Genomic DNA, 15,836 nt, shown 5'->3' on the forward strand with positions numbered 1-15,836 from the left:
GTGATTGCCAGGAGTCTCCCTTCCCCACATTTTGAGCACACGGCAAAGTGGATCTCCTGAGCACAGCACATGCCCAAGCTTTTCCAGCATGAACCGACAGTTCCGTTTCAGCTATCAGGTTCTTCGATGTTTGAATCTCTTTTCGATAAAAAGTCGCTTGCCTTCGAGGCATGATGCATCCAACAAACAAACACAAAGTTCTGTTCCACACATACTTTGGGTGATAGCTTCACCTCTGGGTGCAGACCCCTCACAAATCGTATTACATAAATCAAATAGCCAGTTCCTTTTTCCAATGAGTTTCAGGTAATAACTTTTTACGCCTGGATTTCCCACTGCCGGGCTCAGACGCAAATGACTAGGGGGACAGTTCACTTCCTCTGGTCCTCCAATACTTCTTGTATTCACAAAGTCTTTTTAAACAATTCTTCATACTTCACGTCTTGGTCTCCCTCTTCTGGGCGTAGATCTTTCACATATCGTATTCAACAACTCAACTGAACAATTTTCTTTTCAATCAACTTTGGGTGGTAACTTCCCATGCTGGATCTCCCTCCTTCGGGCTCGGACCCCTTTCCGATGTCAGCCTCACTATGGCTTTTCCTTCTTTTACAAAACAGGTTACTGTGAACCACCCATGCCAGGTTCACTCCTGTCAACACACTGTTCATAGGGACTTCAGGCTTCGCCCCTTTTCGTTAGCATCCCTCCGTCAAGGCCATTCTTGCCAACTTTTGTAACACCTTGTTCATTCACTCATTTCACCATGCAGGATTTACTTCCCTTGCTTTCTTAACAGTTTGCCGATCAAAGACTTTCAATTGTAAGGGGATTTTGCTAGACCTCCTGTATGACCACTTTGACCTATCTTGGCGGCTCTCCTACAGCCTTCTGGTATTAGTAGTTTTATTCAGCACAGGAGCAACCAGAGTTTCTTGAGACAGCACCCACTTGGTGCTGGCTCCCCTCTGCAGCTGGTTTTCCCGTTACTATTCACAGTTCTTTTAACACTTCTCAATCTGGCGCTTTGCAGGTTTCATTCAACACAGTTTGGTTTCTTATCAGTTTCCCCTTCGACTCACCGGGTGTGATGCGCAGCTTGGCTCTCCTTGTCTGTGGAGTCAAGTCCAGTACCATGGTAGGAGGAGTCTCCCTCACTCTGGCTTTTCGGCTTAGGCACCCTACGGGTGCCTCTGACATCTGCTACACCACACTTGGGCTATTTATCGCGATCTTATGTTTCCTCTTACAAAGGCTTTGCGGGTCTGGGACGGAAAGGGCAAGGTCGCTTCACTCCTTGTCACCCTTTTGGTTACCGCCACCTTTCTCGTTCTATTAAACTGGATAGCTGTCTCCTTGTGCGGTCTGCCTTGCTGGTAATGTGCTTTGGTGCTCCACCATTTATCCCAGTGGGGAAAGGGAAAAGCCATCAGGAGTGTGTTGGTTATTTTGTTCAATTGCCTGACTTTGCCTGACCCTTGGGTTGGGACATGGCAGGTAAACACTTTTTGTATTTGTCTGTTGTTTGTCATAATGTAAAGAAGTGCTTGGTTTGGAAAAGGAGGGTGAAAGAGGTGTTACATGGAATTATCACATCACAATTATCACATCTGTATTAGGGTTTGTGGTGATCTCAGAAGGGTAGGTCTTGTAAAGTTGGTGAAATTAGTAGGAGGGTTTGTGGGAGCTGTAGTTGTTGGTTAGATTTGACTGGGAGTTCGGAAAGTGATAATCAGAGGGATGGGTATTGGTAGGGTTTGTGAATAAAATGGGAATCACTGTGATTGTGAAATTAACAGAGGGGATTCTGGGAATGGTAGTGTTTTGTCAGGGAAGACTGGTTTTGGGAATGAATTATCAGAGGGATGTGGAGAAGAATGATTGTGAGTATGTTGGTGGGCAACATGGAAACAGGGACTCTGGGAACAATGGTTTCTGGGGTCAATGGGGTTTGGGATCTTAGGGGATTTGTTAGAGGTGTAGGGGCGATTGGACTTTATTAAGGGAGCTTCTTTGGATGGAAGGGAGGTAGAAGTGGAATAACCAAGGAAAGCCTCAGGGACTTCGTTCCCTTCACCATCCTCCTCAGTATAATGCTGCGTCTCACCTGTGGCATTTCCCTGAGCACAACCCCGGGCTCCCCTACCCAGGTGATCCTCCCTCGCTTGTCCATCCCGTGGGTTGGGATCTGAGAGCGCCAGCCCTTCCCTGGACACCCGAATAAGGCATTCTCGAGGTCTGCTTGGGAGAATACCCTCAGGTTTCTGCCAACTTCCATCAGTGCAGTCTATATAAAGACAAAGATGGCAATTTTAATAAAATGACCATTTTTTTAAAGGACGCAATGTGACAGTGCGTTTGTAAAGGCATCCCATTGCACTGAACTATTCTAGTATCCCTAAAGTAGGGATATACAAAGTAATTTAAAGTTAAAAATGTATAAACCACAGTACATCGCATCATGAAGGAAACTTGTGTAATAAAATATCAATGGAAATATTCCCCAAAAACTAAAAACGGTTAATTATGTTACCTGTTCACAGACTATTTCAAGACATTGGGCCTCATTACGACCCTGGCGGAACGGGCCTGGCACACAGTCAATGGATACAGACATATGTAGATTGCAGGGATGGGTTCTTCAAATCGGAGACTGGAGACACCGGGTCTGGGGTGGCCATGTGGAAAGTGTCCCCATGCAAAAAAGAACCCTTCGAGGTATACATAGTATTCGGTGCCTTGAGTGTTCCCATCCTCCCAGCCCCCTTGCAGGCGTGGGGTCACAGGTGCAAACTGCTATTGATAATGGAGGGGAATGGATGTGGATGAGGCGAGAGCAACAGGCCTGGAACACCGCCAATGGACACAGACATATGTTGATTGCCGAGATGGGGTGTTCAAAGGGGAGACTGGAGACACCAGGTCTAGAGTGGCCATGTGGACAAGAGTCCCCAGGTGAAAGAACCCTTTGAGGTGTATATGGTATTCAGCACCTTCAGTGCTCCCATCCTCCCAGCTCCCATGTGAGCACCCACCACAGGTGCAAACTACCATTGATAGCACAGGGGGATGGATGTGGGTGAGATGATGGCAATAGACCCGGAACACAGTCAATGGACACATGCATATGCTGATTGCAGGGAAGGTGTCTTCAAAGTGGAGACTGGAGACATTGGGTCTGTGGTGGCCAGGTGGATAAGGGTCCCCATGCAAATGAACCCGTTTAAGTGTACATGTTATTCGACACCTTGAGTTTTCCTATCCTCCCATCCCGCTTGCCAGTGCACGGCCAGAGCTGCAAATTGCCATTGATACTGGAGGGGGATGGATTTGGATGAGGCAAGCACAATAGGTCTGTAACACTGTCAATGACATATGTTGATTGCAGGGACGGGGTCTTCAGAGAGGAGACTCGAGACACTGGGTATGGGGTGGCCATGAGGCTAAGGGCCCCCAGGCGGAAGAACCCTTTTGAGGTGTACATGGTATCCGGCGCTTGAGCGTTCCCATCCTCCCAGCCCCTTTGCGAATGCACATCCACAGGTGCAAACTACCATTAATAGTGGAGCGGGATGGATGTGGATGAGGCGAGCACGATATGCCAGTAAACTTATTAAAGCACACCAGTCTTTACGATAGTCTTAGATGTTTGGACGTATTGTGAACTTACAAAGAATTTCGAACAACTGTTCAGATTAACTCATTTTTTATTTGTGTTATTTAGTTTGGTAAAGTGGATGGCAATGACACAACAATTTATAATACTACAGTTGAGTTGCTGTCTGTATAAAGCCACAGTATTGTCCGTGGTCACTGGGGAATTAATCTCGAATGGCTTGAACCACACAGGAAGGTATGACTTTTCAGACACAAAATCCCAGTCTTCCATGAATCCACTATGAAAACGCACAATATGCCACAAGCCTGTACCACCTGTGTAAGAGATACAGAAATAGTTTACTTGAATGAACCCAACAAATGCATTTTGTTTGTTTGCACTACCATGTCAAATGTAAGGCATTGTTATGCTTTAAAAAGTACTGTTTTGTGCAAAGTACTGACAGGACTTGTGATTTCAATTAGGGATCACACATTTCAGCAAATCCACTATGGGAGATACTTGCAAGTGAATGAAACATAATTGCTTGGAAGAGAAATCTAGAGATGAACACTTTGGTTTCAGATTAGAATGAGTCATTTTTTCAATTTACAGAAAAATTCTTTCGTCAGTGATCCATCGAAGTTATATTGATTCAGGGCAACAAAATATTATGTTAGCCATCTCGGTTGTCAAACACACAACATATATAGAGTGAATTTACTCTTTACTTGGATTACGAGGGCGAACTGTAGCTCATAGTTCGTGCATAAGGGCCCTCATAATTCGCAACACATATCTTGTAAGACATGCAGCCCTGAAGTCATGCAGTTCGGTAACGCATAGCGGTGATGTGTCTTATTCAGCATTGTAGGCCAAGCGGACAGAATGTTCTCTGTAACAGCAGTTCTCCACCAGAGTAGGCATACACTCACAACAATGGCAGGTGCACCATGTGGAAACATGTTGCATGCGACAGGGTTCAGGCTTTGGCAATTGATCTTTATGACTTTCATCTGATTTCACATCATCTAGACTTTTTTCTCTTTCAGGGATTTCCTCTTCTGAATATTCGGGCTCATATATGCAGGGCTGAATTGTGCCACCGTTCCTGAATAGTGAAGAAGCACAGAATCAACAGTGAGGTAAATAAAAAAGCTTTTGTTTGCATACAGTAAAGAGAAGAGGTTTTCGATTAACATTGACTGTTAAAGAAAGACAAGTGAAGAGACAGCCATGTTATAAAAACACACTGTGAAAAGACAAGATTAATATGCTCAAACTTTAAAGGTTTGCAAGGACACATGTTTAAATATGGTTTAGTACATAATAGAAGAAATAAAAAATGACTGAATTAATTCATTTTAGGTAGTGTAAGTACCTATTTTCAGTGCATCATACTGGGAAGATAGGTGAACAGAGCAGAAACAAGTCAGGGAAGCTTGAAATGAAATACACTGACACAAAGGAAAAAGAAACTCCAACTTTGTGTGATCAGAAAGGGTTTGTTTACACTTGTCGAGGAATGAGGTGACTAGACATTTAGATGGAGCACAGAGGACGCTGACATGAGACGTGCATTGGCGCTGTGGAATGGGGCATAAGCGTCTAGTGATGTCAGCGTTAGGGGCCGGTGATCTGAATTAGTGCCGCGAGGGCACTTGAACTTAGGGCGATGTATCAACGGATAAGATTAGCCCAAGATGGTGGGACCCGACCCTTGTTTTCACGTGTGTTAAAGTGCAAAAAACGGGGGTAAGTTGCATTGGAAATTTTTGAAAGAACAATAGATATATGCTTCGAAATACATCCGGGATCAATTTTCGGCAATCAAATTTCAGACTGAAGTACCCCTTTAAATTCTACAAGACCGTTCTGATTTCTCTCTGGGTAGGCACTTTCTAGTCCCTCCTGACACAATGTGACCCCTTTTCCCCCAAAGTCTGGTGTCCTCACCCATTCATACCAGTAGAGGGAAGGGTGTCTCTGGCTTCAAAGGGATTGGGTTCAAACTTTAGGTTGTGTAAGGCATAATCAGCTAGTTGGTCTACAGTTTTAGCATATATTTTAGGTTCTAAATTTGAGAATCTTTATAGATAGAGACCTGTGGGCTAAGATTACAGAAGGTCCCATCCACCAACATCAGCAACCTCTATGGCTAGAGCATAACAGAAAAGCAGATGTATGCTGCATTGAGACCAGCATACAGCTCCTGCTTTGTGCCCCCTATGTTTGATCATGTAGATAACCCAGAATTACCTCTGTTATGACCCAATAAGGACATTCAATTACACGGTAGCGAAACAATGGTAGTAGCGGGTCTAAATATGAACAGTTGTTATGATTGGCAGTTGGTGTTAACTTGGACAAACAATAACACTTCGGCTCAGGTTTTGAAAGTCTATAACTTGTCCAATGCATCATGGATACCTAATATAAATAGCTTTACAAAGGCTTGAAATAATGTACATGAAGAGTTAGCATGTACCTGAGCTAAAATCTACTGCCAAACAGGACCTGTGCTTGTATTTGGCCTGGTAAAACCTACCGATATTTAGGAGATTTCACTTAATTCATTCTGCTCCTCATTACTCACCAGTTTGGTTGGTGATCTCACCCGGAGGACACAGAACACACACGAAGCAACAGACAGGTTCCCCTTCTTTCACAGCCTTTCTAAAGCCAGGCAGGCAGCTTTGACTACACACTGAGGCTGGAACCTGAAAAACATAACCAAATATTCAAATCAGTACTAAAAAGAGTAGAGGGCTTGGCATTGCTTTAACGGTCCTAGGCCGAAAACCATGTCACTCTTTTAGAGCTTAAGTTTTTTCCCGCATTCTAAACCCAACATACTTTTTGCTGGTGTTTATGCAAAAAGGTCCAATTATTCACCAAACCGGTTCAAACTATACTGTGCTGACGACCCCTATTAGAGTGTAACATATATGTAATTGTCTGAATCCTTGAAAGCTGTCTGACTTGGGTTCAACAATTCTCTGTATAGAATAGCAATGCCCTATTGGCAAAGACATGTTACTGCATTTGAAGACTTGACATCTGTGTTACTTTGCATTCTAACAATGCATTGCCCATTTGGCTCTAAAGTGGCAGTGAACTTCCAGTAAAGAATACTGGGTGTGCTGTGATGTCTATGACTTGGCTGCAACGGCCAATTCTGTGTTTGTGTGTGTATTGCTTAACAAGCTCTTGGAGAGATGCTTTCATGTTTTGTCATTTTCCTTACATTTATATTTTTGAAGAGTATTTAATGCTAATTTAGGAAACAATCCGTATTTATTATACTTATTAAGAGACAGGTAAATTAACTTAAAATGTATAAGAAGGGTACTAGGGGCCATTATTATTTTTGTGGTGTTAAATGTATTAAAAAAGCTTTACTTCCTTAATTAGTATCATTTTAAAAAAGTGCATAGCGACAGACCGGAGGAAGCCAATGCTTGTTTAACTGCTTAACTGCGGATGACAATATTGCAATCTCGTCCTTTTCATTACTTACCTATGCAGGCGAGATCCACCCCACCAAACCCCGGGAGGAGCACTGATGCTCCCGACCCCCAGGCTGTGAAGGGGAAGACTTCCACTTCTGTGCCTGGTGGCCTGAGCTCGGGGGGCAGCCGTGATGATGTCAACGCACGCAACGTCCACTGATGTCATCAGGAAATTTAATTTACATGCCAGAAGCCTTTCAGTGAATTCTGCAGACACGGTTTTCCATGCTGCTTGCTCAGTTTTTGCCCGATTGGCTTGGGGGAGAGCTTGTTCAAAAGGGGAGACCAGCAATCACCACTGGACCACCAGGGAATTGATTTTGGGGGTCCGGGTTCCACACAGGCAAAACTTCCCCTCATCCCCACCCTGAACTTTGCCACAAAGTTGGTAAAATGTTGTTTTGGCTTCTTTGCGGCATAATTGGTGGTTTGTTCCACTGATCTGCCCCAAGGAAGACAAAACTCCCACCACTATATATATTGTGGCACATTTGGGTGCCTCATCGGGCTGGCCCTGTACATGTGGGCCAGCTCCCCCGCCCCCTGGAATCCTTCTAAGGAGTGGCAGATCCCTGCTGCTTCCTTGGGGGGGGGTAACATTGAAGGTCTGGCCCTATTCTGCCACAGAAGGGAAGAAGCAGCATGGACCACTAGGCCACCAGGGAAATTATTCTGGGGCTGGGGGTGTGCCCCTCAGGCCAAACAAACCCCCACCCTCACTCTACCCCGGTCAGAAATTGCCACAAAGGTGGCACAGAGTTGTTTTGCCTTCTTTGGGTTGCAGATGGGTGCTGTTATGCAACGATTTGCCCCCAAGTAAGGCAAAAAAAAAATACCAGTGTATACAGTTTGGCAAACTTTGAGGTAGCAGGGGGAGGCTCAGTTCCTATGGCCAGCCCTCCCAGGAAACTCAGCTAGGAGGTACAGATCCTTTCTGATTCCCTGGGGGGGGGGCACAATTGTGAGCAGTTTTCACAGTCTTGCCACCCCTGAGGAGCAGCAATGGCCACTAGACATCCAGTGGTTCATTTTAGGGGAGGAGCCTGGGGGACCACTTACCAGATAAGCAGCCCTCTCCCCCTCTATAGCCAAAAGGGACTGGGCATGCAATTTTTGCACTCCCTGGGACAGATTGTCAGCATAACCTGTCAATCTGCTCCTAGGGAAGGTACAATTTGTTATGGCTGTCCTGGACCTCTGGCTGGGCTGCATTACAGCTTTCCCATCCAGGGAGGGATAGGGACTCCACCAGGCTCCCTGCCACTGCCACTGGGGAGGCAGGTGGTCGATCCACGTGCGAGGCAGATTCCCAAGACTGGGAGCAGCACCCCAGGGTTCTGGCCAGGCCGTGTTAGAGCTTTTCCTTCCAGGGATGGCTTGGAGTCAGTCAACCCACATGGGAGCCAGGCACCCAAGCACACCCAGCCATTGTGTAGCTCTGGCTGGGCTGTGTTATTGTTTTTCCCTCCTGTGTGGGACGCGAACCCCGCCAGGGCTCCTTGGGGCCGCTGCTTGGCTTGGTGGTGGTTGACACACATGGGAGAGAGACACCAAAGGCTGAGGACAGCCCACTGGATGTCCTGTAGCTCTGCCTGGGCGCATTACAGCTATTCCCTATGTGGAGGGACAGGGACCCCGCCGGGCCTCCATGGGACTGCCACTGGGCTTGGGGATAGTCGACCCACAGGGGAGGCCGGCGCCCAAGGCTGCTGACAGCATCACCAGTCATCCTGGAACTCTGGCCAGTCCGCATTACAGCTTTTCATTCCAGGGAGGGGCGGGGACAACTCCATAAAATGACGTTTTAGAGGTCCAGAATGAGTTGCACACTATCAGCGAAGTATGCTAATGAGAGCTAATGAGGAAAGAACCCGCAAATGTGTGAAATGGTATATCTGAAATCTGCATAATTAATGGGGAGGCAAGTTATACAAATATCAACTTCCTCCAAATTTTTCAATCAAATTATATTCTTATAGGGAATTCAATCCAAGGCTGAAAATGCAAGGTATATTTCACTCACATGTCAAGGGCAGTGGTAAATCACAAATGGCATTTGTCTGGCATGGGTTTGGGGGTGGGCTCCAAAATCAATGTGTGACAAATGTTGTGTGTGCCAATTGTGACAAATTGGATTCTGCTCTGCAGGAGTACAAGGATGAGTTGGGGTAAAATGGTCAACTCAGCCCTCAGTCATTATTGCAGGCCAGGCCCATTGGTCACTTATAGTTTCACTCTGCCTGGGCATGGCAAAACTCCATGCCTTAGGTGCAGTGACTGCTAGGTATGGCGGCAGGCCATGGCCGGAGGCATTGGTGTTAGGATCACTGTACCCAGAGAATGACCGATGTCCATGGCTGCCGATCCCCTTTTGTGAATGAGCCCAGCCTCGGAATGGGGTAGTATTACCTTTGGGAGTATCCGTCAAAGATCAAAGCTCATCTGGATCCAAATGGAAGGTGATTTCATATGTGCCTCTTTACCCTGTGCTTGGTCTTGTCTGTTACAGGTCAAACCAAAGGAAAGCTTTGTAATGGCAAAGGGCTTTTTTAGATCCTGACAGCCTTGCTCTTGCCGTAAAGGAAAAGTCAAGGCATAACATACTTCTTTTAAATGTCCACCTCCAAAAAGGAGGTTGAACTATATAAACTTCTTTGGCATAGCCTCATTGGACATTATTGCATTTTATGAATCAAATGACATTATTGCACAATACAGGCCTCAGTGTTTAGCAACAAGCTGAAATGTAGCTGTCTGGGAATATTGACTATTGACATTGTGTGGGTTCCGCAGTAGCCAATACTGTATATATACTTTATCACTTTATCAGACAAACTACACGTATTGCGTGCCATTTGTGTGCAGAATATAAACAAATATTTGCCAAACATGAAACATTAATGACATCTATTTGTGGAATATATTTACCTTCCTAGTCCCCCAAAAAACAGTCCCAACCACAATTTGGGAAAGTACACCGGCAGTTTTAATCTGAATATCTGAATATTTTGTTTTATTTAAAATATTAAATCAAGGGTCTAAAGGTGCTCCCCTAACTTGCAATGCTGTTGAAGTCCAACCAAATCTTTCAAATGGATATCGGAAAGTTGTTTACGGAATGTAAAATGCAACCCACCGGCTGTTGTCTCATTATTTGCGTAAATGACCTGACATATAAAACACAGTATGCATGACTGTTCTAGATAATAGGCTTAACTACTTTATAATACAGACAGACACATTGGTACTGATTGTTTGATTTAACTTTCTTTTGAGATTGACGAAGTTCTCAGAATAAAGTTTGAAACAAAAATAATGTAGTCAGTTTTCTCTGAATTATTAGCATTAGAGAAACATGTTGCTCGGTACAACACAGCTTACCATTTCTTGCACTGATTTAAATCTAAAATGTTGGAAAATATCTATGACAAGCTCTTGGTTCTTAGCTTGACCATACATACAATAGGTCGTCTTTTGTAATGTTATATTAGTTGAAAACAATGTTAAAGTCTCAGGGTTTCTAGGGTTTCTATTCTTCTGGAATATTGGGATAGCAGTGCCCAACTCTCTCACTATTCACAAGGAATCAGATCCAGCCGCACAGAACCCCAGTTTCTTATGCTCATTAAGGTATCAATTTCAATAACTTAATTGACTATGGCAGATCCCAACCAAGGCACTTGTCAACTTCATATTTCACTATGAGATATCAAATGCATTCATAGATTATAAATCACAAAGCACATACACCTTGTATTATACTCCCGCTTTCAGTTAACTAGCACTTAAACAGGGTTCACAAAATATGTTTAATTGCTTTCTGGGATCTAATTAATTCTTTAGGACCTTTCTATAAATAATTTGGGGTCACAGTACTTACTTTTATTAGTCTTATCAAGGCCCAAAACAGGTAGGCACACTGACTGGTGTCAGGCAGCTCTGTCAGGTAATCTCTTCCTTCCCGTTGGTACACCAAAGTCTCTCTCAGGTAATCGGGGCCACTTTGTGAAAATGCTTCTGCATTCAGTCCATCTACAAAAGGCCCACTTCAGAAGATTTCACTGTCTGCTACTTCATGATGGAGTTCAAATCTGCTATTCTTGTGTTCTATGGCCTCTCTTGCTTTTCAGGTTTACAAAAAAACTCCTTCTGCCTAAGTGTTTGAGCTTAATGCCAGCACACTTCACCCAAGATGAAATAGTTGACATAGCTATTTTTGATTGGATAGAGACTGTGATAAGGGGATGGATAACTCAGGGGCAACACGTTTGTCTTGCAAGCAAGACAAAGCAGCGAAGCACAGGTTTGAATCTGGATCCCGAGCTTAGAAACCAGTCATTGGTATTAAACACGTTATAAAAGAACAATTATAATTATAGGTTCTCTTCACTTTCACATGCCCACCTGGGCCATCCTTGTTGCTTCGACTGGCCCATAGCGTTCTATGTGGGATGTTTTAGCTATGAATTAGACTTCCCTTTGCGAATGAGGAATGAAATAGTCATTTGACTCATATATCTCTGACTTGTGATGTTACGGAAAATGGCATATTCCGATTCAGAAGTAATGCCATGGTCAGGGATCTCTAACTCAGGCACTTGACAACATTGTTTGCTCCAGGGTAACTAATAATGCAAATACATCCCATTTGTATCCTTGTACTTTTAATTATGTTCTGCAGCGGATTTCGTTCTTGATGTCCAGACTGCAATATGCTGGTCTCAATTGCTTTTAATTATGAATTCTTAACATAACCTCAGTCTTACGCTCTTTCATGACCAGATGAACGGTATCCGTATTTGCATCAAATACAAACCATCGACAGACCATACCATTGAAAAAAGTGCATCGAATAAACCCCCATTGAATTTTAAAAAATGCATTCCATTTTTTTTTTTAGATGCTTTTTTGTCAATGTATGGTTGTCGATGGTTTGGCTGTCGATGCAATCACTAAGAACCAGATGAACATGTTATGTGAAAGATTCATTTCCAAGGTGATTCATTTCCATATCACACACCACCAAAATTCATTTAGTGAAGTAAAATCCATCAAATGCATGGCATATCTGTTGATGCTCATACCTGAGTGACCTCTGAAGGCCATATAATCGCGCTGGTATTGATAGTGAGAGCTTGTCCCGGAGGAGCTCTGTCATCGTATATTCCCACAGTCACCTGCCTGAGGTTTCCGCCGGGACCCCGTTGCCAGTTTACAATGTCATACTGAGCGCCAGTTTCACCATTGCTATTAAAAAATATGTCAGCTCCGCCTTTATTTCGAAAATGCACGTTCTTAATATAATGGAGAAGCTGGAGGTAGAAAACAAATACAAACCGTTTAATAAAATCAATTGAGAGCTAACACATATTGCAGACCAATAATAATCAATGACTCCCTAGTCCCAGCCTTCCCCCATATCATGCAAACATCTAACAACAATCAGAATGATGCAGCATCATGAGTCTTCTCTTTCACTATCATAAATGAAAACATGGCTGTTTTTACGGATGTTGAGTACCCCAACACTATTGTTCTGGAAAGGCACCCATGCAATGTAAGTGATCATTGAGTTGCTTCATTGCTCACTATTCTAAGGCCAGTATGGTGCTGTGGGCTGAAACCCAAACATACATTGTTGTGAATCCACTAGACCTATTTTTTCATGCTTAATTGAAGGAGTGTAGAAGCTCCACCATGTGCACTCTTCACAGTTAATGCACAAGGTTGATAGCTTGGCTTGCCCTGCACCCAAATCAAGAGATTTGCAAAACCTACCACATCCCAGCAATACCACAGTGCTTCCTGGCTCCAGTAAGTCTAGTCTCCCTGCTTTCTCTATTAACTCAATTTGTTGGATATATAATAACACGGTGCATAATGCATGCATACGGTTGCCCAGTTTTAGGGTAGTAAGAACAGTTATGTTCCAGAGTAGGTATTTTTTCTAGAAAAGAATGCGTCCTACTGAGATGCTCAAATTGGTGGTTTAAATCACCCAACAATAAATCTAGTGGAGTGGTCTCTACACTATGTAACTGTTCTTTGATTGGAGAAACTAGCTTGTACATTGTTTCCATCGCATTCTGGCCAGCCTTGGAGGTCATATGTTTAGTTCTATACAATAATAATGATAGTAATATGAAAATGTATTATTATTAATATTATTGTTTTATTTGTATAATACAGCCATATTTGGCTTTTTATACATAAAAACACAACTTATCGATAATAGACAATCCTTAAATATACAATAGAAACACAAGGAGATAACATAATTCATAGTAAAATGTAGACATAATGAGACCATAGAGAATGTGCCTTACTTACATAGCTGTCTACTGGAGTAATAAGAAAACATCTGCCACTTGATGTCATAGCTTTGTCATGTGGTATAACAGGCTGAAATCATTGCCGTCTAAATAACCCTGCCACAAGCAATCAGATGCCTCTGTCTCATTTTTCTTAAAATCAAATCCTGCTGCCAGACATGTTGTATGACAGGGGTAAATCAACACTTTACATTCCGTTAATATGTGTCTAAGGGTTTCGAAATTCATAGCGACGATTACAATACCTGGTGGATTGGAAGGGGTACTCCCTCTCGGATCGAACCTGGGAGCCGGAGTCGGCAATACATGCCCCGCGATTGGTGATGAGGTTTCATGTCAGACAACCCGACAAACCGGGGGGAGATACCCTTAAGAGAGGGCATACTGTGATGAATCTATCCTCGAGGGTTCAGATGCACGGCATTAACATCCCTGTATGTACTAATTCCAAGATGGAGTTACGCTCTACTCAATGTGCCGCTCTAGTGAATCACACAACGGAGCTAGCCATGGAGGCCACGCCCCCTTCCTGTCCAGCATATCCGGAAGGAGTATCCAGGGCTCCTTGCGTCGCTACTCTCAAAGGAGTTGTGCAACGCTGCATGAGTTTATGTACTCTCTGTTACCAAGGTCCTTAGGGAAATATGAACATAGAGTCGACAATGGCAATTAGGCAAGCGTGAGTCCCCAAAACAAAAAAACCCTAGTGCACCCAAAAGATTACACTTAATACGTAAATAGGATGCCACAATCATATTATATAGGTAGGCTATCAGATAGCCATTGCTACTGGTATTATTTAGCCAATGAACAACATAATTGCCAGAGGATGCTTTACATCCGGGTTAGTTAGCAACTCTTCAGAATTGATTTTCATCAGAGCTATTTTGCCTTGTGGACCCTATGGCCCTCATTACGAGTTTGGCGGTAACCATGCCGCTATTGGTGGCATGGCTGCCGCCGAAATCGCATCGGGGACCGAGTCCTCGGAATGAGGACTTACCGGGCCATTCCGAGTTCGGAAGGCCCAGTAATTCCTCCCTCCAAGGACCCGGACACGGTCCTTCCCCATTCCCATTTCAGCCCCTGTTGGGCTGAATGGGAATGGGAGAGGGAGCAAACAACGGGCCATTACGAGATGGCCCGTTGTTTGCTCCCTCTTCCCCTCGCGGACCCGGTAATCACGCCTGGTTTTCCCAGGCGTGCTTACCGTGTCCCGTGAGGGGAACTCGTAATGCGGCGGTACGGAGTGAACGGCGCCGGCACCTTTTACGGCGCCGTTCACTCGGTACCGCCAGGGTCGTAATGAGGCCCTATGTGTAAGATTTAATACATGTGGCCAACCCTGTCTAACCAATTGTACATTTGAGTATAATAGTATAAATACAGCAATTTTCTGCAGCTGAGAAGGTAAGTACCAAGTAATACACCGTTATCATGCAAAAGAATTCCTTCCTCAGATAATACAATGTTTGATAAAACCCATCTTTCTTGTGCAGTCAAGGGAGGAAGCAAAGGTCTACCATAGGATGTATTCATACAGCGTGCTACTTGGTAGACTAAGCAAGGAGTTGATACAGTTCCACGCCAATCTTGGATAATTTGTTCCAGGTGTTATAAGTCCATATTTTAGCGCTGTACAAAAAAATCGGTCTTAGTTCAGCCTTATATAGATTCACAAATGATATTAAAAAATATCCAGCATATCTCCTAGCGAAATGCGTCAACCCAGCAGTACTGGAGTTAGCCTTCCCTTGAATGCATTCAAGATGGGACACCCAACACAAATTAGAGTCCAGAGTAGGCCTCAGATATTCATAGGTGCACACCAGTTCAATATGTAAAGTTCCTAATTTGAATTTTAAAGGCTTAACGGCTTTTATAATTTTAGGGCTAAAGAACATAGAGTTCATACTCCCCGAATTAATAACCAGGCGATTTTCTGCACATTATGGCAGTTGAGTCAACTCTGTAGACCTTTAGGCATAAGATCTAACAGTATCAAGCCATCCCGGCACCCAAGTCAAAGTATTTGCACCATACGTAGCTCGGGAAATGTGGAAACACTATTCACCAGGGCTCCAGACAGGTCGCTCAGGAAGAGATTGAACAACAGTTGGGCTAGTATACAACCTTGTTTAAGCCCAATAAAAGTGTTGATGGCATCAGTAACCCCCCCCAACTATTGTTCAACCTACAGTCCAGACGGTATGCCCCACCTCACCAGCTTACTCCAATGTGTGTCCCGGCACACAGTATCAAAGGTCATGCTAAAGTACATGTACACGGCACAGATGTTTAAGTTGCATATGTGCCAAGAGTTTTGGATCACATTAGTTAATGTCAAAAGGTTGGTGACGGTGCCAGCGCCTTGCAAAATCTAGTCTGATATTT

General features: G+C 43.9%; 1 protein-coding gene across 1 annotated transcript in view; it reads right to left on the bottom strand.

Annotated features, from left to right (window-relative positions):
• LOC138468894 (vomeronasal type-2 receptor 26-like) overlaps positions 1-15,836 on the bottom strand; it is a 146,446-nt gene that overhangs the window by 27,779 nt on the left and 102,831 nt on the right. The window contains exon 6 of the mRNA XM_069609025.1: positions 6,195-6,318. Coding sequence (XP_069465126.1) covers positions 6,195-6,318 — 124 coding nt within the window. The remainder of the gene's footprint in view (positions 1-6,194; positions 6,319-15,836) is intronic.

The sequence above is a fragment of the Ambystoma mexicanum genome, chromosome 1p (assembly GCF_040938575.1).
Source record: "Ambystoma mexicanum isolate Mex_15411 chromosome 1p, UKY_AmexF1_1, whole genome shotgun sequence".
Taxonomy (NCBI): domain Eukaryota; kingdom Metazoa; phylum Chordata; class Amphibia; order Caudata; family Ambystomatidae; genus Ambystoma; species Ambystoma mexicanum.